Source organism: Vicia villosa, linkage group LG3 (assembly GCF_029867415.1).
Source record: "Vicia villosa cultivar HV-30 ecotype Madison, WI linkage group LG3, Vvil1.0, whole genome shotgun sequence".
Classification (NCBI taxonomy): domain Eukaryota; kingdom Viridiplantae; phylum Streptophyta; class Magnoliopsida; order Fabales; family Fabaceae; genus Vicia; species Vicia villosa.
Window position 1 is genome coordinate 13,216,558 of NC_081182.1, and position 26,591 is coordinate 13,243,148.

Sequence of the window (26,591 nt, forward strand, 5' to 3'; positions counted from 1 at the left end):
GTCTGTCCATTATTATTAGAGAATTCTTAATATTGAAGTTTAGTAGCATCCAAAAGTTATGGTCCATCATGAGACAAATTATCATTCTCATTAGAATTTATCATTATGGTACAATTCTTCATTGTTATTCTGTAAATTTAGGTTAGAGGCTGCAACCATGTTAAGATCAATCCTATAAGTTTTAATTAATACAATTTTGTAAAGCTTATATAAACATTTGGTGTTGATTTTGCAGATAGTATTATGGAGTTTCCTTTCACTGAAAATAGAGAAACTGGAGTCTGGTCCAAAAGAACTTCCTACAGAAGCTTCAACAAACCAGCCATCATCCTAGACTAGATACTCTCCATGCTCTTGTTCAGTTCATTTATTTGGATCAAAATCATTTGCATTGTTTTACATACATGAGATATTTGGATTAAATTGTGAGTATTATTGAATTCAAGATATTACATTGCTTCAAAGGAAAATATAGAAATTAGAAATTCATAGCAGAAATAAGAGAGAAATTATGAAATTTCATGATCAACAATATAGGAAATTCTAAAGCTTATTTCTTCTTAGTAGGATAAGAAGCCATCTTGTAGAGTCCACAAATCCCTTCAGCTTTTCCAGTGTTTCTCTTCATCCTTATAAATCCTTTCTCTCCCCATTTTGCCCCCCATGAATTCTTCACTGTGATGTAATCCAAACCTTTTGCTGTTCCATATCCAACAGCTGAAACGCCGTGATCTAGCTCACTTCCACAATGTCCATCAAACACACCCTATAAACCAAACAAAAAAAATTAGTTTCGCGGCTCTAATTCTCCTCACTTAGACTTTAGTCTATACAGTTGGATATGTGCAGAGGATATCTGATTTATAAAAAAAATGCTATAGTTTATTATCGTAAATTAATGAAACATTAAACATACTCCGCTATAGAATTGGAAATCTCTTCCTGAAGCTTCTATGGCCACACTGAGGGGTTGATTGGCAAGTGCCTTCAATAAGCTTTGTTCATTATTTTGTGGCACATCATGGTAACCACTGATAGTAACAGTTTCAGTTGCTTCCTGGTGAAACAAACATATGAAAGTTATGTTACTTATTATTACTATATTAGTATATGAAACTTTTTTGTTTGACTAATTATTTTATGTACCTTTTTCATCTCACAAGTTCCTTCTTCCATAATGTAAGGATAATCATCCTCTTTATGGAGTCCACCATTTTGAACTATGAAGGAGAATGCATAGTCCATTAGACCCCCATTGCAACCATTGTTGTATGTTGTGTCACAATCAATTAATTCTTGCTCCGACAAAGATGTCAAATTTCCTGTCACAATTTGGTTTATTCCTTCCACGGCCGCAACTGTTGAAAATGCCCAACAACTACCTGCAAGTACATATATTTAGTGTCGATTCAGGTCACTTAACGTTTATATCGGTGTTCAGGTTTGATAATGTTGAACGTTGATATAAATAGAAAAAATCGATTTTTTTAGTGATAGTATACTTACCGCATTGTCCTTGATTTTTGACGGCGGTGACAGCGCCTTTCTTTCTCCAATCAACTGATTTAGGCAAATCAACATCCCTATAGATGAAATCCTCTTCACTTGAGGATTTTCTTTGAGACAAGTCAACCTTTAGTCCAAGGTACCTATCCTTGAATTCTTGGTGACTCAAATCAGCAAACTCATTCAAACCAAGCCAATAGTTACTAACAGCCTTGTTTCTATCATCAATGTGCTTTAGATTATCCTTAAACACCTCGAACCGAAGTAGTTTTTCCTCGATCGTCTCATAAATCTTACCGTGTCTTGACATCCATGATTCAAAAAGCTCAATGAGCTTATCCATGGACCGTAAGTCCTCCGACGAATAGCCGACGATCGAGAACTCGCGGCCGAATGCTAAAGATAGAAATAAGCATAAGGTGCAGGTCAGGACAAGTGTTTTTGAGGAGAAAAAAGCCATGATTAATTTGCAACAATGTGTTAGAGAAGAATATAAGAGAAGGGATGAGAAAGAATGTGGAAACATAGTTGTATATATAGGTTGTGTTTTGGATATTGCTTTGAAGTAAAGTTTGTTGAAAATGTGATTTTATTTTATATACTATGGTATGATATGGAATAGTGATGTAGAGTAGTCTTTAACTTTAAGTATGTTCTTTTCAACCAATTGGAGAACCAAAATTACAGCAACGGTTATTGAGTGTTTGTCTGCAAGATCCATTCTAAGCTACATTACACATCCTAAACACTATTGTTCATGATTTTTCTATATTGGAATTCTCAATAAATACTCCCACAAATACTAAAGACAGTACTCACCATATTTTCCCAATAATCATTTTCCACTTTTTGAATAACAATTATGTTATTATGCTTATGATTTTTTCAGATGAAAATTCATTATAGTAAAACACAAATAATGTTAGTAATTATTTCATTTTACCATTAAAAAAAAGTTAAAAATCAGAAGCAATTTTAAAACAAATATTGCAATAATAATTACATTTTATTATTTTTGTTTAAAAAAGTTGACATATATATTTCAACAACTTATTTATATTAATACATATATATAAATAAATTTTTCGTAAAAAATTGAATCTTAATCAACGATTTTCATTTATTTAACTCTATTACTCATATCAATCCAGTTACCACACTTTTCTGATACATTTCAACATTGAATTAAGAATTTAGTTAATATTGAATGTAAAAAATTTCATATATAAATCAATCTATTTTGGGCCTCGGCCCTCCTAATTATCAAAAAAAAAAAAATCAATCTATTTAAAAAGAAAATTTGAAAACTATAGGTATAAGTTTCTTTAAAAAAATAATAGAAAGAAAGATTAAAATATTTTGTAGTCAAAATTTTAATTTTTTAAAACTTCTCTTTTTCGTGAGAGTTGAATCTTGATTTAATGTTTAGAATAATTAATTAATATTTTTTCAATAATTTTCTTTGAAAAAATATTAGAAGAAAGGTTAAAAAAAAATTTAGTCAAAATTTTAAGTTTTAAAACTTCCCTTGTTTCATGAGAGTTGAATCATGATTCAGTGTTTAGAATAATTAAGTAATATTTTTTCAATAATTAACTAATGTTTAAGGTAATATTTCTTAAATACATAGTATTTTTTGGTCAAAATATTTTGTTGTATTTTAGACCGTTTTAGGCTCTTACTAAAAATTTAATCTGAAAAGATTTTTTTTTTTTTGTCTACAGAAAATGAAAATAACTTTTTGAGAGAAATAATAGATAGAAGCAGTATAATAAAATACCTTTAAGCAGTAATATAATATTAGAAGAAATATTTTTTGGTCAAAATTATAATTTTAAAAACTTTTTTTTTTGTTAAGTTGAATCTTGACTTAACGTTAGAATAATTAACTAATATTTTCGTAATATTTTTTCACTAATGAATTGACGTTAAAGTTTAAAATATTAAATATATAATATTGTATGGTCAAAGTATTTTGTTGTATTTCTTACTATTTTAGAACCTCATTTTTTTTTTTACTAATTTCAAAATCATATCATGTGTCTTAATCAATATTGCATTAAGATTTTAGATTTTAGATTTTAGATTTGGTTTAAAGATTATGTTGTGGCTTTGTTTTTTTTCTTTTTTCTCTTTCAAATCTTTGATCTAGTTGTGTACCTTTTCTTTTGTTGTTGGTAATTCCTCTAAAGTAGGTTTTCAAGATTTTTTTTTCGTTGTGTGGGGTTTACTGTCTCATTGTTTTCCTTTATTATTGGTTATGTGTTTACTCTTTCAATTTGGTAGTTCTTATACTATTTAATAGTTGACTCTTGTTTGATTGATGAATTTTTGTTTCTCTATTACTTATATATTTATTTTGCCTTTAAAAAACAATATACACTTTTACTAAAAATTGAATTGAAAATAATTTTATTATATTGTTCAATTATAAATTAGAAACGAAAGAAGAAATGGTAAAGTAACGTGTTTTGTTGCGGGAGAGTATGATTTTTGATGCGACCGAGTGGGATAGACAAGCAAAGTTAGCACTCTAAAGTACAATTCATTGAAACAAAAGTAATGTGTGAGTGAGAATATATTTGAATACCTGAAATGATATGTTTTATCCTTATATATAAAGATTGGTTGAAATCACTCATGTATGGTGTAGTGTGTTACACGGGCAACTGTTACATTTAAACGAATGTTGAATGATGCACTGAAATGTAGAATTGTTTGCTTTTGATTAGAGCGAAGGTCTACATGCTTTGAGTGCAACTTGAAGTTCACTCTTGCGTCTTAGAACACCAGACTTATTGTTCTACCCTAAAATTTGTCCTCCATATTTTAAGCCAATTTGTTTCAAGAGGTCTCCTCATGCTCATAGGGTTCTCAAATGCTCAAGGGTACTCAAAGCAATGGACCTCTAACTAGGGCTTTGATTTCTTCAAAGGAAATTGAACTTCCACTTCATGGTGTCTCATATGTCTTAAAGTATCTCCATGTTAAGTTTCAAGACTTACAGCTCAAAATTGTTCAGTCAATTACTCAGATGATCAATAGTCGATTGTATTGGGTAAAAAGTCAACTATGGTCAACATACAGTCAAACTTCAAGATTTCTGGCCAACATCAAGGTTTTGAAGTCACATTCACCATTTGATCAAGGGTTGATCATGATGCAAAGAAATCTCAAATTCATCAAAAGGCAAAAGTTACCAAATTTGGATTTTCTTAAGGAGAAGTCAACTGAACTTTGACCAATCATAACTTTCACATACTTCATTATAAATTCCTCAACCAAAGCTCATTTTAAAGGAAATTCAATTCTCTACAACTTTTTATCTTATAGGTTTTTCCAAAAAAATGCTTCATTTAAGAGATATGAGCCCGTACATTACATGTCATGTTGAAAGTCAACAAAAACACACATTTTGTCAAAAATGTTTGCAAATGGATAAAGGCTTCAAATGAAAGGATGACCAACAAGGAAGTTGTAGGATACATCTTGAGGTTTCCAAAAAATCAAAGATCCACTCCCATATGATGAAAATTAGGACCACTAGATCTATTCATATATTTTTGATGATTTTTTTATTTCTTTTTATTATGATTTTATTCAATTAAAATCAAAATAAATTAAATAAAATACCAATTAATATAGTCTAGGCATGTAGATATGATTTTCAAATCAAATCATGAATCCAAAGTCATATCTTTGTGATGGAGAAATCATGTGACAATTTTTGGTACAAGATTGAGAAAATATGGAAGCTTTTCATGCAAATTTCCAATCAATTTTCGAATCAAATTTCCAATTAAATCTCCAACCCAATTTTCAATCAAATTTCAATCAATTTTCGAATCAAATCTCCAATCAAGTTGACCTTATTCATTCTACTATAAGTAGACAACAATTCCAGACCAAGAGAGAGAGGAGAGGAGGATGAAAAATTCTTGCTCCAACAAGGACGAATTCTTGCTCCATCAACACTATTCCAAATTGCAAAAAAGCTTCAAAAAACAGTGCAGACCAGTTTCAATCTTGCAGCCATCTCCAAGCTTTCCTAAGGATCAAACAAGCATCTAGAAGTTGATCGGAAGCTATTTCAATCATCACCAACATTCAAAACCTCGTGAATCACTTCAACCAAGTGCCACGGTTTGTTTACTTTTTTAATTCAATTACGTTGATTCACGCATCATAAACATGTTTTGATCATATATTATTGTTTGTATGAATGCATATAATGTTTCTGGATCATTTGTTTTGAGAATTAGTGCAGGTATCGTGAATTGCCATGGATTGGGTTTGTTCTTTGTGATTTTGGGGAACCCTGGCTAGAAGTTTGATGGATGAGTAAAAGTCTTTCATCAAAAAGAAGACGAACAGTGTTTAGCGCGGTTTTAATTAGTTTGAATTTTTGTGGTTTTGTTTTATTATGTTATTTTTTATTTTTTAGGTTTATGAACATGTTTCCTAGGAGTTATAATTCATTCCTTAGCGCACCAACGTGATTGGCCAAGTGGATGGAGATTTATGCCTTGACTTCAAGGGGCGGATACAATTCCCACCCCACACAATTTTTTGCCTTCTTATTTTTCTTTGCTTATTTCACATTCTTTTCTAATTTATCAACCAATAATTAACATAATCACAAACCTTCACTAATCATGAGTCATTTGTTAAGAAACCTTAATAATAAAGGTTTGGCCAAATAATTATGGTTAGTCTTAATTTTAGGTTTAGGATGATTAATTTAAATTAGGTTTTTAGCCAAATAATTAATTAATTTAATTTAGTTAATTAGATAATTAGGTTTTCTTGATCGAATAATTTAATTAATTAACTTAGTTAATTAGGGTTAATAACCTTAGGATTTAGATTAATTTAATTAATTAGGACTTATTAAAATCAATTTCGACTTAGATTTTAATTAATTAGGTTTAATTTAAATTAATTAGAATTAGGTTTCTATTACCCCTAAAAAAAAATTCAAACATTAACTTTATTTTTTCCTAATAATTTATTTTCTTGCTATTTTTAATTGTAACTGTTCACCAATTGTAATAGCGTAGATTCAAATTCTGCATTTTTTATAATTATGTAACTGCGTAGGAATTTTACTTTTTCGCACTTTAAATTCTTGTAAATATTAACTGTTAGTAACTAGGGCTTGTATGGCAAGACTAAAACGAATGCTAGAAAACCCTAATCCAAGATTAAATAACTGAAAGCAAACACTCTTCACATTTGCACCTCTAGGGTAACCCTCTCTTCGTTTCTTTACAAATGGTCATGTCCCTCGAACGTAGGGGTATCTTAGAAAGAGACGCTTACGAATAAATCATCATAGTCCCTTCGATACAAAAGATCATAGTCCCCCCGATTACCCTTCGAGTTGCCTTCGAAAAAGACGATCTTGTCCATCGATGACCCTACGAAAAATGATGATAGTCCTTTCGAAATTGCTAAGGTATCCTTACAAATGTTGCCTTCGATGACCATTCGATGATCCTACGCATGTCCCTTCACATCCAAAAGAAAAGACTAGTTACCAACTAATGGTAAGGACAGTCTTATCCTAAAGGGAGAAGGAAAGTAACAAGAACGACCTTGAGTGGGTGAGACACTCTTAAATTCTTGCTCACAAATCAATTATTTTTCACACCTCACACCTCCAAAATAGTTTCAAAATATAAACACTTCGTATACATTCATACGAGAATTATTACAAAATTAAACGTTTACGAAATATTTTCTAAACACACACTACTTTTCAAAAAAGCAACTAAATTGAGCTAAGCATTTAAGAGCCCATGGATAACCATGGATACAAAGGGTGCTAATACCTTCCCTTTGTATAACTTACCCCTCGAACTCAAAATCTATCAAGGTATTTCCTGTTCTTTTCAGCCTCTCCTTATTGGATAAAAGAAAAGTCGGTGGTTGATAAGTGTCATACCCCAATTTTTGACCCTAAGATCATACATCAATTGCATTCAATCATCAATCAAGAGCACCATTGTGAAGCTTGATCTTTGATACTGTGATTATCTCTGAGGGGAATTATCGAGCATTTATAGCTTTTATTTGTTTATACTAACCAAAAATCAAAAATATATGTTTTGTCTCTTTTATTTATATTTTACAGGTGAAAGATCGGGCAAAAATCAAAATAGTGCAAGAAAACAATTTTTTGAAAATTTGAAGGTGGAAATCGATTTACCCCTGTGGGAAATCAATTTCCTATGCGCAAAATTCAAAAAAATATAAGAGGGAAGCTTGACATCATTTTGGCACCTTTTTATTTGATCATTTTATCAATTTTCCACCTCATCAAAATTAACTCATTCATTAAACCCTCTTTAACCCCATTTTACCACTTTTTACCATTTAATTGCCACTTTAATCACCAATTAAACACAAGTTAATCACCAAACACAAAAAGACCAATTTGCCACTACTCTTGCTCCAACTCTATAAATAGAGCCCTCTACTCTCTCATTTCTCAAGCTTGGAGAGCCAAAAAATTGCTTGCAAATTCATTTCTCACCCTTTCCAAAACCCTCACCCAAAGTTCATTTTCATAAGATTAGTAAGGTTCACATTGAATCTTGCTAATTTTGAACTAAGCCTCCTACATTTCACTCTTTTCTTTGATTGTTCATCTCCATACTTGAAGGATCTACACTTTGTGCTTGTTCTTGAAGCTACTTCAACACTTTAATTCAAGAATTGGTAAATTCCTCAATTCTAAGATGTAGATCTTTGTTGCTTGTGTTCAATGCATCTTTGATGCTATATTGGTGCTATTTGATGGTGATTTGATGGAAAATTCGTGCTCCTATGGATATGTGATCATAAGGTGTTTGTATGTTTGCCTAAATCAAGTTTCAAAGTTCATAATGCTGTTTTTTTGAAAACTGTGCGCAGGAAATCGATTTCCTACAGAGGGAAATCGATTTCCACTCTGTTTTTTGCGCCAGAATTGAATTCTGCACTCAGGAAATCGATTTCCTACAGAGGTAAATCGATTTCCAGTAAGGCAGAATGTGTTTTTTTGCCTTTTTTATGCTTGTTTTGGCTTCCTACTTCCTCCACTTCATTAATATCATTGGATCTAGGATGTTGATAGGTTTGAAATGACCTAATCCATAATATTAGATGAATGATATTAATGATAGTGTGAGTTGATTATCTTTTGTGAATTTTATTTCTTCTTCCTCCATTTCATTAATATTATTGGATCTAGGATGTTGATAGGTTTGAAAGAACCAAATCCATAATATTAGATGAATGATATTAATGATAGTGTGAGTTGATTATCTTTATGCATTTTATCTTCTCCTTCTCCTTTTTTTCTTTTGATCGATGAAAGTCTTAATACTTTGAGAATTCTTATGGATTCTTAGTAAAGACTAGATCGTTACCTATTTTCTTTTCGTGCGGTATTGCTTTCGGAAGGCGATCTACATATCGCTCTTCTCGCATGCATTAGCACATAAAGTTTTGACCGGCCTCGTTGTAGGGTGATTTCTACATAAATCACTTGGCGATCTGCTTAACATAGCGCAATATTTTGTGTCCCGAATAAAACAAGATCAAACATGGAAGAGAATTGTATGCGGTTGATTTAAGACTTGTGAAGGTTTTTATCGTGTAGTCGCTATGATTCTATCAAGCTTCTGATAAACCCCATTAAATTTAAATCCGAGTACATCATTCACTCACCATAGATCTTCCTACTAACTTTGATAACATACTTGACAAGTTTCAAGATGGTTATCTTTAACACTTAACAACTAACTTTAATTTCCGCACCTTTACTATACCTCTCTTTATATTACCGCTCTTTATATTTCTCGCTTTATCGCTTTACTTTATCATTTCATCATATTTACTTTCCGTCATTTTCTCTTTGTCCACTTGGACATATGTTTATGCTTCTGTTATTTTTCTTTTGTCCACTTGGACCATACTTTATTTTTTTCGCTAAAACACTAATAAATAATCAAAATCTAAAAAATACATAAGGTTCTCTTTGGACTATCGGTTACTATCCCTAGCACTTTGGAGATTCGGACTTATGGACCTAGTACCTTTGGACTCATTCTATTACTATCCTGTGATTGTTCTGTCTGTCTGGCATTGTTCTGTTGTATGTTTATGTGTGCAGGTATTTCCTTGAAAGCCCTTGATGGTTAATTCCAAGGCATTGATATAAGGATTTTACCCGAAAACAGCCGTTACTCTGCCCAATTTTCGTCAGAATCTTAATGTGCTTAATGGAAAAGGGTTCTAAGACAATAAGTTCATGTGGATCCCCAAGTGTTAATGTGTTGGTATTGATAAATCCAAAGGATGGGAAAACTACCTTGGCTCTTAATGTCGAGTGTTGGCTTCTTATTCGGTTAGACCGTTTCTTTCCTTAGCTTTTATTTTATGTACTAGGTTAGCCTCTTCATCTCCTCCCATTCTTAAATTTTCAAAATCTTCTCCCTTTTTCCAAAATATTCTTATGTTTGCAATCTTTTCAAAACCTTTTTCTTAAAAATATCTTTCGCCCTTAGTGGCTTTTCTTCAAAAGTTTAGACACCGTTAATTGTCGAAACGAGTGGTTATACCCCACGATTTTGAAATTGATTGATAATAACGAGATCTTTTCCGCGTGAGAGAGCTAGTGGCATACTCGTTGATTTTATCCGAGTTGGCGCCCTTCTTTCATTTGCGATGCAAAGAACTTGTTTGTTCTCATGCTCAAGATCAATGGCTGAGTATTTCTCTCTAACGACAACAAAGTGTTTATTCGTTTTAAAAACGTTTTTCCCAAAAGCGGAACTACATTAGCTCTGACTTCTCCATTGCACCGAGGAGGTATGTAGGCCCAAAGCTTAACGCTTTGCCGAGCTTATTTTAAAAATAAAACAAACTTTTTTTTAGCACACACGACACAGATTTTCAAAAAGGTTCCTGTGGAGTACCACAGATATGAGGGGTGCTTAAAACCTTCCCCTCATATAAACAACACCCGTACCTAAGATCTCTTCTTTTTGTTTTAAAAACAAACTTTGGTTTTTTTCGTTCTTTTCCCTTTTCCCTTGGAAATAATAAAAGCGCGGTGGCGACTTTCACTGAAATATTGATTCGAGTCAATCCCATGGCTTCGATATCAGATTTTCCCCGCTACAATAAGTGCCAAAATGTAGTTATTTTGTGTATGTAAATAGTGGCACTTATCGATACTTTTTGTTAATACCGTTTGAATAATTCCCCGTTTTTGTGTAAATTCGCATACTTTGAGTTTTATTATGTTTTTGTGTAAATATGTACCGTTTGATAGTTTTGTTGTATTTTTGTAGATTTTTCTGCGTTGTCGGAGCCTCGAGGAATAAAGTGTCGAAGACACGCTGCGGACTCGTTTTGAAGAAATAAAATCTGCTATTCCGGTGTAGCTTGCGTCGCACGCTGAAGGAGAAAAAGAAATAATTCAGGCAGAAGTTTGGGCGCGTCGCGTGCTTTGAGGGCGCATCGCGCGCTAGGGCGGTTTGGTACATAAGTGAGAGGGCGTGGCGCGCGCTCTACGATTTCAATTTTTGTATAAGTAGAAAACTCAGATTTTTTAGGGTTTTTTATCATCTATTTCCCCCTTTGAGTGGCTCTGATCCATTTTTTATAGTTTAGAGGCTTAGGAAACACCATTGGGTACAAAATTATGTGGATTGGCTATGGATTTGTCTCGATTGCCTTGACACGGTGAGAGTTTCCGGTTCATCTTCTTTCTTCCCTATGTTTCATTCCAATGGTGGATTTTGTATGTATATTTCTACTCTTATTGTATGTACATTTGTCGACCATGGGATCGTTTATATATTCGCTTTACAAATCATCATTGTTGTTGTTCTTGATCTTTTTGCTTAAATGCTTCGGATTTGTGTTGTTGTAGAAATGGACACCATAGATCTTGATTAGGAATGATATATGTTAGTTTCTAGGTTTCAGACATGGATTTAGAGCTAATAACCGTAATGGGTATCGAGTTTAATGCCTCCGTGTTGTTTGCGTCAGTTGAGAAATCACTGATGTGAATAGTGCAGTTGAGCTTTCGTCGGTGTTTTAGACATGGACACTGATGTGGCATCTCGATTGATGCCTGGTGATTTTGATGCGTATTGTGAGTGTGTTGCGACAAGATCTTCCGATTTAATTATTCGACGTGTAGAACGAAATGCAATTTCATAACTATTTCTCTTAGACTATTGAGATTGTTTATTTGCTTTTATTTACTTTTCCAGCATTTACTTTCCGCACCCAAATCATGAAACTTAGAACGCGAGATAGTCGAACGGAAGTTTTTCTCACCAATCTCTGTGGACTACGATACGATATAACCTATATCACCCGGTAATAAATAATACCTATTACTTTTTGCTTGCCGCTTTACCGCTTCAACAATGGTGAATTTAGCTATCCGCATATTTGGATAAAAACCAAAAAAGTCAGTTCTCCCACCGTATTACCGAACTGGCGACTCTGCTGGGGATCTGCTTAAAAAGGATGGGTTACCTTAGAGTTTAGATCACTTCTAATTGCTTTAAATTGCTTAACTTGATTGCTTCATTTTTAAAGAGTTGTTTGGTATTTACTTGTGTGAAAGATCCTACACCCGGATCTAGTGATACCTTAGGTAAGTGACAATAGATCATGGAGACTATACGGCATGTACCGATATGGTTGATATGATGGTCACAATCTTTTAGAACCCTAGTTAACTCATCTTTAGCCATTAGAAGGTAGTGAGATAGTCGGCTTTGGTGCAGTCTGAAGTTGGTTGATACTCGAGGTTACGCTCATTGAGATTCGACTTTAGGGATATTTTGGTCGGCCATTCGGGTGTCACTAAAATAAAGCCTGCGAGAAATATTTGTGATATGAGTCTCTTAGAACCCGGTTACTATTATAGGACAGGTTGAGCCAACTAAACCTCAGTGGGGAAGGGTACTTACCTTTGGACTTCATGCAAGCCTTTAAACTTAAGGCTATTGTGTGAATTTCTTGTGTTTGCTATTAACATGTACATGACATCATAACATCATAACATATCATTTTCACTAACCATTTCAAGGACCGAGGAATTTATCGTTGTTCTTTGTTGCAGGTCATGGCTTCCGTTCCTAGAAATTTCATCTGAATCAACTTTATAAGGGTTCCTTCCCATCTTAAATAATTGGCCTTAATGGTTCCTGAAAACTCTCAATTCACCAAAAGGCATGGTTATCTACTCAGTTTGGTTACCTCAGGTTTTTAAGAAGACATGATGAGAGTCCTGTTCCAGTTCGTTGATCTCAGGCACCACTGTTTCACCTTCCAAGATTACCAGTTGGTACCTACAATGGAAGAGTTCTCTAAGCTACTTCGTATACCCATTATTGATCAGGTATCCTTCACAGGTTTAGAGAATGTTCCAAAACCTGAAGTTATTGCAGCAGCCTTACATATGAAAAAGTCAGACATTGTGTCTAATTGGGAAACAAGGATTGGAGTCAAAGGTTTTCTTGCTATGTTCCTGATCGAGAAAGCTCGATTGTTCCTAAGTGATATGAGTTATCATGCTTTTGAGGAGGTATTGGATTTGTTGATATATGGTTTGGTGTTGTTCCTTAATCCAGATTAGCTCATAGATGTGCATGCTATCAAAATATTCTTGACTCACAACCCGATACCTACTTTCCTTGGAGACATTCTGCACTTGCTTCACACTCATACCATTAAGGAGCGAGGGACTCTCATGTGTTGCATACCTCTACTATTCAGGTGGTTTATTTCGCACCTTCCCCGATCAGTGTTAAAGAATGAATAAAGGATGCAGTGGTCTCGAAGGATAATGTCACTCTCCCATTCAAATATCCATTGGTGTGCCCGATCTCAAGAGGACATCACTATTATTGATCATTGTAGGGAACTCCCTAATGTGCCACTCCTTGGCATTATGGGAGGTATCACTTATAATCCTTCTTTAGCTCTGCGCCAATTTGGTTACGCTTGAGGGGATGGTCCTCATGACATGAATATGCAGGGTATTGTGTTCGATTACAAAGATGATCCTCAAGGTTACCGTCAAAGGTTTATACGCGCATGGAATAATGTGTATAAGGTTGCTAGAAAGACATTGGGACAAAAGAACTTCATTCCTTTGGGGCCTTACCCCAGGCGGGTGTGCACTCGTGCTCGAGATCTTACTATGCCATATCTCGTTGTCTTGCCAGTGATTATTGAACCTGAGTTTGAAGGAGATTTTCCTTAAGTTATTATTCATCCAGACATGCATACTAATCTTGAAGAGCTACAAAAATCTTGGATTCAACTGAAAGAGGAAAGAGATACCTTTGAGACTCAGTTCTATGCCAGTTAAAAGAAGGTGTTGGAGCTCACAAAGCAACTTCACAAAGAACACAACATTAATGCATATGTTGGCACAAAGAGAAGGCATCCATGGGAGACCTAATAAGCTTTTATTATTTGTTATTATAACTTGTTCTTGTTTCTCTTTCCTTGTAAGTCCAAAGTGGCAGTGATAACTATAACTTGATAATTACTAATAAAAGTTTCTCTTTCATTTTGTTTAAACAAAGTTAAATTATCGAGGTCCTTGAAAACATTGCATATGCATTTGCATACCATTCATAACACTGCATAACAGGTTTCCACAACGGGTTTCTCATCTTCTTGCTATTTATTTCAGCCGAAATGGCTCTCGAACAGACTGTCAAAGATCTCCAGGCCCAAAATGCTCAGTTCCAAGAGATGCTCCTAAGCTTAGCCAAAGGGCATGAAGAACTTAAGGCGCTCATCTCCAATAAGGGGAAGAAGAAGAAGACTAAGAAACAAGTTGGTCTCCTCAATATGGGAAGAAGATTCAAAGGTCAGATTAAGCAGGTTAAGGACCTTGAGATCCCTGTAGACAGTGACAATGACCAGGAAGATAATGCTAGCATCAAGACTGAGGTGAAAAGCAACCATGGTTCTGGCAAACCCTCTGAGGAAGAAGGGGAGTATTACTATGAAGACGAATATTACCAACATGCCGATAAGAAGTACAAGCTTTTAGAAGAGCGTCTGGAGGCTATGGAAATTCAGAAAGTGCCTGGTCTGAATTTTGAGAAAATAGGTTTAGTTTTAGGGGTTGTCATCCCTCCTAATTTCAAAACTCCAACTTTTGCTAAGTACGGTGGTGTTTCTTGTCCTAAGCTGCACTTGAGGTCTTATGTGCGGAAGATTCAGCCTCATACTACTGATAAGAAACTGTGGGTTCATTTCTTTCAAGAGAGTCTGTCTGGAATGTAGTTGGAATGGTTCTATCAGCTATAAGGGACCAATATTCATACGTGGGAAGATTTGGTTGCCACTTTCTACAAGCAATACCAGTACAATGTTGACTTCGCACCAACCCGTATGCAGTTTCAGAATATGTCCATGGGTTCTAATGAATGTTTCAAAGAGTACAGCCAGAAATGGAGAGATATGGCAGGCAGTGTTCAACCTCCTTTAACTGACAGGGAGTTGGTTGATATGTTCATGAGCACACTAACCGGTCCTTTCTATAGGAATTTACTTGGAAGCTTGCAACCGGTTTCACCAATCTGATAATGACAGGGAGCGCGTTGAAGGTGGAATTTGAAGTGGTAAAATCTAAGCAACTACATCTTCTGGTACTATAAAGAAGTTGTTTAATGGGAAAAAGGAGTCCAATGTTGTGAACGGACGGAAAGCTCCAAATAAGAATGATCGCAACCAATCTGTGGGAGATTTTTTGATCTCTAATCCTACACCTATGCAACAAAATCAACAACAAAATAATTAGCATAACCAGGACGCACCCAGCAGGCAATTTACAAAGATCAGCATGTTGTTGGCTCAGGCGTTGCAACACATGTTGAAAGCGGAGCTAATTACATTGAAAGATCCTCCTCAGAATCCCAATACTTCCTCTCCTCGCTACAGTCTAAATGCAAGGTGTGCATATCAAAATACTCTTGGCTACTAAATACTCATATTTGAACTCAATAATATCCATCTGAATTATGAGCCTCCCACCTTAGTTAATTAATTCAATAACATATGTGTCATACCCCAATTTTTGACCCTAAGATCCTGTATCATTCATATCCCAATCATTAATCAAGAGCTTCACTTGGAAGTTTTGTTTGTGGTGTTGCACTCACCTCATCAATAAGAGGGACCATCAAGCACCAATGATTGTTTACCTTGTATGCATATTATACTAACCCAAATACCAAAAATATTTCTTTGTTTCTTTGTAGGCTTTTGTTTTGTAGGTACCAAGCCAAGACATGCAATAAACAAGGCATTTTTCACATTTTTGACTGATGAAATCGATTTCCCTACTGGGTAAATCGATTTCCCTGCAGCAATCTTCAACAAAATCACATTCTGGACAGCATGAAATCGATTTCCCTCCTGGGTAAATCGATTTCCCTAGTGTATTTTGCGCCAAATTCTCTTCTGGAACAGAGTGAAATCGATTTCACTCCTGGGGAAATCGATTTCCTTAAGGCGAAATTCAAAAAAAATAGAGAGGGAAGCTTGATTTGATTTTGGCACCTATTTTCTTTGACCATATTTGTCATTTCACCAATTTTCCACCTCATCAAAATAATTTTCTTCATTAAACCCACTTAAACCCCATTTTACCACTTTTTACCATTTAATTGCCACTTTAATCACCAATTAAACACAAGCTAATTACCAAATGCAAAAAGACCAAACTACCACTACTCTTGCTCTCATCCTATAAATAGAGCCCACTACTCTCTCATTTCTCAAGCTTGGAGAGCCAAAAAACCCCTTGCAATTTCTCTCCTCATCCCTACCAAATTCACCAAAGCTTTTTGTTCTTTCATAAAGTTTGTGAGTCACACCTTGAACCTCACAAACTTTGAGCTAAACCACCATCTATTTCACTCTTTTTTCTTCAATTGTTGAGAGATCAAGATTTGTGTTGGTGATTCTTGAAGTAGATCTAAGTTTTGTTCAAGATTTGGTAATTTTCTTCATCCTTTTTGTATATCACAATGTGATTCTTTGTTGTTTGTGTTCAATGCATCTTTGATGCTATATTGGTGCTATTTGTTGGTGATTTGATGGAAAATTCGTGCTCTAATTGATGTGTGATCATAAGGTGTTTGTATGTTTGCTTAAGTCAAGTTTTATGCCTCCTAATGCTGATTTTTTGAATGCTGTGTGCAGGAAATCGATTTCCCTCTGTAGGAAATCGATTTCCACCTTATTTTTTTTCAAAATTTGAACTCCGCACTCAGGAAATCGATTTCCTACAGAGGTAAATCGATTTCCTGCTGGCAGAATGTGTTTTTTTGCCTTTTTTGTGCTTGTTTTGGCTTCTTTCTTCCTACACTTCATTAATATCATTGGATCTAGGGTGTTGATAGGTTTGAAATGACCTAATCCACCAAAATGGATGAATGATATTAATGATAGTGTGAGTTGATTATCTTTTGTGTTTTCATTCTTATTTTCATCTTATCTTTCTTTTGATCGATGAAAGTCTTGACATCTTGAGGATTCTATGGATTCTTGATGAAGACTAGATCAATTTGTTTTCATTCTTATTTTCATCTTACTTTCTTTTGATCGATGAAAGTCTTAATATCTTGAGAATTCTATGGATTCTTGATAAAGACTAGATCAATTTATGTTTCCATTCTTATCTCTTTCTTCTTGTTTTCTTTGATCGATGAAAGTCTTAATATCTTGAGAATTCTATGGATTCTTGATAAAGGCTAGATCATTTCTTCTTCTCCTTCTTATTTCTTTTGATTGACGATCTTGATACATGGAGAGTTCTCCTACATTTGTCCCGACTCGATAAAAGATCAAATATGGAAGAGAATTGTATGCGGTTGATTTATGACTTATGGAAATTTATCGTGTAGTCGCTATGATTTTATCAAGCTTCTGATAAGTTTCCATTGACCTTAAATCCGAGTACATCATTCACTCACCATCGATCTTCATTACTAACTTTGATAACATACTTGACAAGTTTCAAGATGGTTATCTTTAACATCTAACAACTAACTTTAATTTCCGCCATTTATTATACCGCTCTTTATATTTCTCGCTTTATCGCTTTATTTTATCATTTCATCATATTTACATTCCGCCATTTTCTCTTTGTCCATTTGGACGTTTATAATTCCGCTATTTTCTCTTTGTCCACTTGGACATATGTTTATGCTTCCGCAATTTTCCTTTTGTCCACTTGGACCATACTTTACTTTTATGCTAAAACACTAATAAACAACCAAAATCTAAAAAACACATAAGGCTCTCTTTGGACTATTGGTTACTATCCCTAGCATTTTGGAGACTCGGACTTATAGACCTAGTGCCTCTGGACTCTTATTCTGTTATTACTCTGCTGTTATTCTGTCTGTCTGGCATTGGATTGTTGTCTGTTTGTATGTGCAGGTATTTCCTTGAAAGCCCTTGATGGTTAATTCCAAGGCATTGAGATAAGGATTTTACCCGAAAACAGCCGTTACTCTGCCTGATTTTCGTCAGAATCTTAATGTGCTTAATGAAAAGTGGTGCTAAGACAATAAGTTCATCTGGATCCCCAAGTGTTAATGTGTTGGTATTGATAAGTCCAAAGGATGGGAAATCTACCTTGACCCTTAATGTCAAGTGTTGGCTTCTTATTTCGGTTAGACCGTTTCTTTCCTTAGCTTTTATTTTACGCAATAGGATAGCCTCTTCATCTCCTCCCATTCTTAAATTTTCAAAATCTTCTCCCTTTTTCAAAAACCTTCTTATGTTTGCAACCTTTTCAAAACCTTTTTCTCAAAAAAATATCTTTCGCCCTTAGTGGCTTTTCTTCGAAAGTTTAGACACCGTTAATCGTCGAAACGAGTGGTTATACCCCACGATTTTGAAATTGATTGATATAATGAGATCTTTTTCGCGTGAGAGAGCTAGTGGCATACTCGTCGATTTTATCCGAGTTGGAGCCCTTCTTTCATTAGCGATGCAAAGAACTCGTTTGTTCTCATGCTCAAGATCAATGGCTGAGTATTTCTCTCCAACGACGATAAAGTGTTTATTCGTTTTTAAAACGTTTTTTCCCAAAAAAGCGGAACTACATTAGCTCTGACTTCTCCATTGCACCGAGGAGGTATGTAGGCCCAAGGCTTAACGCTTTGCCGAGCTTATTTTAAAAATAAAACAAACTCTTTTTTAGCACACACACACACACACAGATTTTCAAAAAGGTTCCCGTGGAGTACCACGGATATGAGGGGTGCTTTAAACCTTCCCCTCATATAATCAACACCCGAACCTGAGATCTCTTTCTTGTTTTAAAAACAAAACTTTGGGTTTTACGTTCATTTCCCTTTTCCTTTGAAAAAATAAAGCGCGGTGGCGATTTCAAACGGAATATTGATTCGAGTCAATCTCATGGCTTCGATATCAGATTTTCCCCGCTACAGAAAAATGGCGACTTCACTGGGGATCTAGTTTTAAGTGTGTTAAGTCTATTTTTGTTTATCTGTGTGTTTTTATCTGTATATATTGTTGTGTGCTTTGTTTGTTTATTTTCCTTTTTTCTTTTTGGTGCTCAATGGTTCCTCTGTGATGAGACAAAGTTCTAACCCGAACTTTGGTGAGTAACTTGAGATAGGAGGTGGTAAGACCAATAGTCGCATGTCAGGAGCAATCCTTAACATGAGCGTCATATGGTGGAACCCCAATCAGTGGAGGCCTCATGGAAGGTAGTAGAGGTTGTTACGAATCATCGTGATAACGCTATTACTTTCAATAGTGAGTGTCCGTAGAAGCTGAATGGCCTAGAACCTTTTTAACCAATCTAAGCCTTTTTTAGGATGTAGTGCAGAAACAAGATCAAGTACCAATTTGAGCTTGTTGTCATGCGATACTACGCTCAGACGAGGTCTTTTTAGGCATATTATTGGCGCCCATGAGCAATTGTGCGTGCCAGTAATATCCGATAGAAGATTGAAAACTCTGGGAACCTTTGTAGAACCCGATTGGCAGGTACAAAATTCCCTAGATCATATCTTTTGGGATGGTTAGACCCATGGCTCCATGCTCGTGACGTCGAACCTTTGAACTATGATCTTATGTGACCTTGCATGCTCTTGATTGTGATTGATGCACAAACCATGCATTCATGCATTCATAAAAATGTCTTTCACAATTGGTTTTCAAGGAACTTAGAGGTCTTTCCTTGTAAACATCATAAGTTTCATCAAACTCAATGGATCTTGGGTGTTGATGGGGTGAAAACTCTAATCCACCAAAATGGATGATTGATTTTGATGATAACTTAATCAAAGATTTAGTCTGATGTTTGAGTGTTTACAAGTTAATATCTTAAGTTCCTTGAAACTCAAATAATAATAAAAAAAACAAATTATTTGCATTGCATGCATCATTCTGCATTTGGTCCTGCTTTCTAAAGAAATTCTCCAGAGCCTTATTTCCTTTCTCCTGGTATCATCAGTACAACACTTTTACTAAGAAGAAATGGAAAGCATCAAACAAGAGATTCTTGAGCTCCGTGAAGAGGTGGTTACTCTGAAGGCTGGTATGGAGCATCTGACTGCTCTGGTCGAGGCTCTAGTTGCTGCCCAAGTCAATCCTCCTATGATGGAAGAAAGGATGGCAAAGGTCTTTCTTGAAACTCTGAACTCGTTCTTTCCCAAGGGGACGGTAGTCAGTACACCTGCTGACTTCCACAGGGAGGTGGATATGAAAGCGCTTCAAGAAAAGGATGTCCGAAAGGAATGTTTGTTTGAAGAAGGTAACTCAGCTGGTAGTGTGAAGAAGTTTGGTAATGACTTTTCAAAGAAGATAATCAGGGGAGGAAACAATCATCATCAACATCAGAATGTTTCCTATGTCACTCCTGTATCCAATTCAGTTCATGCAATCCCAGATTATCAGCAGAGCACTCGTCAACAAGATTCTCCACTGAACGAGCAAAATCAACCTCAAAAGGGGAATTTTGATCCTATCCCCATGACTTACGCAGAATTGTTCCCTGCTCTAGTTCATAAGAATTTGGTTCAGACAAGGTCACCACCTCCAATTCCCGAGAAGATCCCTTGGTGGTACAATGCTAACGTCACTTGTGCTTTTCATCAGAATGCTCCTGGACATGACTTAGAGAATTGTTGGCCTCTAAAAAATGAAGTTCAAAGATTAATCCATGCTGGTATTTTGACTTTCCAAGATGTTGGTTATGATGTTCAAGCCAATGCTTTGCCAAAGCATGATTGAGTCACTATTGATGGTAGCCTGAAGTTCAAAAGATGTTTCGTTCAGCATATGCCCATATGGAGAGAGTTTTTCTCAGTTTTTAGTATTCTTATTGATTTCCATTTGTAATATTTCTTGTTTTTCAATGCATTGTTTGCATGTAGAAACTTGTTTATTTTTGAATGTTAATGCTAATACAATGATAATGTTTGTCTTGAAGTAATTCATTTGTTTCACTCATGTTTACTTATTTTTATGCATTATGATACCAATTACTTTTGCCAAACTCTTGCTTATGCAAATATTGGAAGGAGGATGATGATCTGAAAACGCAAAATTTCTGGTTGTATGCTTTTGAATAAAACCCTGTTTATGATGTACAGACATTGTTTCAAATTCCCAAACACCGGAGATATAAGGAAGATAATCCCTTGTTAACCCCTTTGAGCCTTGAAGTAGGAGTTTCTTTTCTAAACGAAAAAACCCTAATTTTTAACCTGGGGCAGGGTAGTGTTCAGTTGATTTGACCAAGTGTTCAGATTTCAAAAAGGATTGTCCATCCAAGTGTCAATCATGTCATATCCACATCAAAGGTTGGATCATGGGAAACCACAATGGTTATTCCCCGCACATCAAAAGGCTGGAAAATGTGAAACCACAATGGTTATTCTCCATCCGCCAAGAAAGGAGGCAGTCACAACCCTCTCAACAAGTCAAGACAAAGTCAATGTCACACGATTTGTTCAAATCAAAAGAATAAAAAGGAAAGAAAAAAGAAAGAAGAAAAAAGCTCGCTAAGTCAAAAACTTGAAAACAAGTGACTTAGGCAAAAGTTAGAGCATCCCGCTGGACGACCAATTCAAAAGAATCAGTCCAGGCAAAAGTTAGGGAAATAAATAAAAAAAGGGGAAAAGTGAAAAGTGAAAAGAAAGGACTACAAAGCAAAAGTCCTCAATAGTGAACAAATCTGTGTGAATACAAAAATGAAGACAAGAGGGTGACTGCTACTCCAAGAAAGCTTCATTAGGTCCTTAATGGCACAAAATCCTTTTGAGAGATGAATACTCATGTTGAGTTAACTGAACATAGGACTGGAGAACATCACGAAGTTGGGGTGGGCTAAATAGACTTTGAGCCTAAAAATCTTTTTTTCTGAAAACCGTGAACCAGGCCACGTTACAACCCTCAAAAGTCCTAATTGAAGCAGGGTTTATTTCGAAAGCATACTTAAACAAGAAAGCATTCCTGACTCCTATCAGTTATGCTGAAAACTTGTGTTGGTATCATATGCATACAAAAATCAATGTCATCTCTTAACTAGTGATTCATTCACAAGGTTTTGTGACATCTTTTTGAAACTTCAAGACTTACATAATTATTGCATTTTAATTATCATTCTCAGAATAAACATTTTTCTGCTTGTAAACATTTGTTTGACATCCAGGAAGTTAACATCTGATCATTAGTAGAAAACTAAAACATTGCCAGGGGCATGTTGTTTTCCCAGTATAATGCTTTTGCAAGTTTGACTACCATCATGGGGCAAAGCTCGAAGACTTTTTCGAGTAAAAGAATGTGCCAAGTTTAGTCAATCTGGGGCAGCTACGTCGAGATTTGACAAATCTCTCCAAAAATCTGTTGATTTGGGGCAGATTATTCCAAGTCTGCATGACGCCAAGGATCTCTATGAACCTTTTTGAGGTAGTTTCCTTTCATAGACCATGTAATCTGGGGCAAGTTGTGAATCCGAAGTTACCTTGATCACCTCATTAGCTTGAAGAACAAAGGTTGTTGCCATGATCAATCCAGAGTATGTCACTCTCTACCAAGAAGTTTTGAGACAACGGTTGACTGTTGGGTTTTCTTTCTCACCTTGTGTTGAGTTTTGAACTAAAATCCCCCGCATGTTAACTTGTTTGCTTTGATGTTAACTTCTTATTTCCTCTGCAAGTTCAGAATGGAGATTTTATCCAAAGAAATTTTCTCTGATTCCCCCTAATAGAGCTTGATGTGTTGTCCAACCTTTTTTGATAAGAAGAAGATTATCTGTAAATTCCTCGCAGAAATTGATAATCCCCACTGAGTTTGTTCTTCGTGGAAGAACTTTTCTTCAGTGTTCCTCCTCAGCTCATTTGTCAGGATGGAATTAATCCCTAGTTGAGTTTATTCCTCAAGGGGCAAAGCTTTGTTTGATTGTTTCTATCCAGTTTGTTCTCGGAGTTGAACTTTGGTCTCTTGCAATACTATTTTGAACCTCTCTAGGCTGGGAAACCTAGATTGAGAAGGCATTTATTTTGCACCTCTTGAGGATTATGCTTTCCTCTATAATGGAGAACTTGTTTGTGATTGATGTTCCTATCAGATATCGAAAGATTTATTTTCCAGCAGTGATGTTATTGCACTCCCTTGGAATTTGTGCTTGAAAGCAAGGGGCAGGTTTTGACTTTGAGCAACTTGTGTTATCCCCATCATGTTTTGGTTGACAACAAATTGAAGCCTCTTTATTTGAGCAAGTTTGTGCGTCTCCACATATCAATCTTATCTTCAAATCAAGTGATAATCTCTCATACTTTATGAACTTCTTGATTCCAAATGGAAGAAGCTCAACGAATGGCAGTCTCTTTCAGCAGAAGACAGTTCGTTCCGCTTAAGGATTTCTCGACAGGGTCGGCAAATGGCAGTCTCTTTCAGCAGAAGACAGTTTGTTCCCTTTGAGATAACGGATGGCAGTCTTCTTCATGAAGACAGTTCGTTTAAGAATTCTTATTTTAAAGTCAGCAAATGGCAGTCTCCTCCATTAGAAGACAGTTTGCTCACTTTTTCCCAAGATGGGTCAACGAATGGCAGTCTCTTTCAGCAGAAGACAGTTCGTTCCGCTTGAGGATTTCTCGACAGGGTCGGCAAATGGCAGTCTCTTTCAGCAGAAGACAGTTTGTTCCCTTTGAGATAACGGATGGCAGTCTTCTTCATGAAGACAGTTCGTTTAAGAACTCTTATTTTAAAGTCAGCAAATGGCGGTCTCCTCCATTAGAAGACAGTTTGCTCACTTTTTCCTAAGACGGGTCAACGAATGGCAGTCTCTTTCAGCAGAAGACAGTTCGTTCCGCTTAAGGATTTCTCGACAGGGTCGGCAAATGGCAGTCTCTTTCAGCAAAAGACAGTTTGTTCCCTTTGAGATAACGGATGGCAGTCTTCTTCATGAAGACAGTTCGTTTAAGAATTCTAATTTTAAAGTCAGCAAATGGCAGTCTCCTCCATTAGAAGACAGTTTGCTCACTTTTTCCTAAGATGGGTCAACGAATGGCAGTCTCTTTCAGCAGAAGACAATTCGTTCCGCTTAAGGATTTCTCGACAGGGTCGGCAAATGGCAGTCTCTTTCAGCAGAAGACAGTTTGTTCCCTTTGAGATAACGGATGGCAGTCTTCTTCATGAAGACAGTTCGTTTAAGAATTCTTATTTTAAAGTCAGCAAATGGAAGTCTCCTCCATTAGAAGACAGTTTGCTCACTTTTTCCTAAGACGGGTCAACGAATGGCAGTCTCTTTCAGCAGAAGACAGTTCGTTCCGCTTAAGGATTTCTCGACAGGGTCGGCAAATGGCAGTCTCTTTCAGAAGAAGACAGTTTGTTCCCTTTGAGATAACGAATGGCAGCCTTCTTCACGAAGACAGTTCGTTTAAGAATTCTAATTTTAAAGTCAGCAAATGGCAGTCTCCTCCATTAGAAGACAGTTTGCTCACTTTTTCCTAAGACGGGTCAACGAATGGCAGTCTCTTTCAGCAGAAGACAGTTCGTTCCGCTTAAGGATTTCTCGACAGGGTCGGCAAATGGCAGTCTCTTTCAGAAGAAGACAGTTTGTTCCCTTTGAGATAACGAATGGCAGCCTTCTTCACGAAGACAGTTCGTTTTGCTTAAAGATTCCTCAGCAAAGTCAGCAAATGGTAAGTCGCTTCAGTGTAAGTGACAGTTTGCATCCAGTTCCTTTTCTCAAGCCATGTCCTTGATTAAAGAAGAAGTTGATCCCTATTCTCAGCGGCAACTCATTGTTCTCAGCAGCTTATCGTCAACCATTGAGGCGGTAATTCAATTTTCTTCTACCTTCAATCATTGAGTTGGTAGCTTATCGTCAACTATTGAGACGGTGATTCGATTTTCTTCTACCTTCAACTATTGAGTAAGAGGATGGTCCACGAATCAAAATCTTATCGTCAGTGGTACGGCGGTACATCTTTTCATATCATCAGTGGTACGATGGTGTGTTTTCTGTCAACGGAAGATTGGCATTCTGATTCAGGATGCATACTTTCTCATCCCTAGTGAAAGAGGATACCCCATTTTCTCACCTCCAGCGAAAGGTGATGCTTTAACCTCTCTGGTGCGAAATGTTTTCCCCAGAGAAATTTCTTTCCAAAGTTTCATCTCTCCAACAAAGTCTTGCCTTCCCCAGCGGAGATTTGCCAGCAAGACATTTATTTTCCCCAGCGGAGATTTGCCAGCAAGACATTTGTTTCCCCAGTGGAATTCCTTTTCCTCCCCAGGGTTGTCGTGTTTCATCATCATCATAGGCATTCATTAACATTGCATTGCATCTTAGGATCAAAAATTGTGTTTTATATATTTAAGTCTCCTCGATCTTGTCAAAACGAAGATTTCCAATCATCGTATCTCCAAAATCGAAGAAACTTAAATAGGGGCATCTGTCATACCCCAATTTTTGACCCTAAGATCCTGTATCATTCATATCCCAATCATTAATCAAGAGCTTCACTTGGAAGTTTTGTTTGTGGTGTTGCACTCACCTCATCAATAAGAGGGACCATCAAGCACCAATGATTGTTTACCTTGTATGCATATTATACTAACCCAAATACCAAAAATATTTCTTTGTTTCTTTGTAGGCTTTTGTTTTGTAGGTACCAAGCCAAGACATGCAATAAACAAGGCATTTTTCACATTTTTGACTGATGAAATCGATTTCCCTACTGGGTAAATCGATTTCCCTGCAGCAATCTTCAACAAAATCACATTCTGGACAGCATGAAATCGATTTCCCTCCTGGGTAAATCAATTTCCCTAGTGTATTTTGCGCCAAATTCTCTTCTGGAACAGAGTGAAATCGATTTCACTCCTGGGGAAATCGATTTCCTTAAGGCGAAATTCAAAAAAAATAGAGAGGGAAGCTTGATTTGATTTTGGCACCTATTTTCTTTGACCATCTTTGTCATTTCACCAATTTTCCACCTCATCAAAATAATTTTCTTCATTAAACCCACTTAAACCCCATTTTACCACTTTTTACCATTTAATTGCCACTTTAATCACCAATTAAACACAAGCTAATTACCAAATGCAAAAAGACCAAACTACCACTACTCTTGCTCTCATCCTATAAATAGAGCCCACTACTCTCTCATTTCTCAAGCTTGGAGAGCCAAAAAACCCCTTGCAATTTCTCTCCTCATCCCTACCAAATTCACCAAAGCTCTTTGTTCTTTCATAAAGTTTGTGAGTCACACCTTGAACCTCACAAACTTTGAGCTAAACCACCATCTATTTCACTCTTTTTTCTTCAATTGTTGAGAGATCAAGATTTGTGTTGGTGATTCTTGAAGTAGATCTAAGTTTTGTTCAAGATTTGGTAATTTTCTTCATCCTTTTTGTATATCACAATGTGATTCTTTGTTGTTTGTGTTCAATGCATCTTTGATGCTATATTGGTGCTATTTGTTGGTGATTTGATGGAAAATTCGTGCTCTAATTGATGTGTGATCATAAGGTGTTTGTAT

General features: G+C 35.8%; 1 protein-coding gene across 1 annotated transcript; it reads right to left on the reverse strand.

Moving 5' to 3' along the window:
- Positions 1-412: 412 nt before the first annotated feature.
- LOC131654934 (cysteine protease XCP2) lies at positions 413-2,005 on the reverse strand. The gene is made up of 4 exons (XM_058924858.1): positions 1,507-2,005; positions 1,147-1,382; positions 917-1,057; positions 413-766 (listed from the first exon to the last, which is right to left on the reverse strand). The coding sequence occupies exons 1-4, from the start codon at positions 1,964-1,966 to the stop codon at positions 551-553; spliced, it is 1,053 nt and encodes a 350-aa protein (XP_058780841.1). The 5' UTR covers positions 1,967-2,005; the 3' UTR covers positions 413-550.
- Between the last annotated feature and the right edge of the window lie 24,586 nt (positions 2,006-26,591).

Excerpts from the sequence above, each read along its gene's own strand:
- LOC131654934 (XM_058924858.1), bottom strand. The coding sequence starts at position 1,966 with ATGGCTTTTTTCTCCTCAAAAACACTTGTCCTGACCTGCACCTTATGC. Across the intron at positions 1,058-1,146 it reads GAACTTGTGAGATGAAAAAG|GAAGCAACTGAAACTGTTAC; the intron begins GTACATAAAATA and ends TTGTTTCACCAG. Across the intron at positions 767-916 it reads ATTTCCAATTCTATAGCGGA|GGTGTGTTTGATGGACATTG; the intron begins GTATGTTTAATG and ends TTTGGTTTATAG.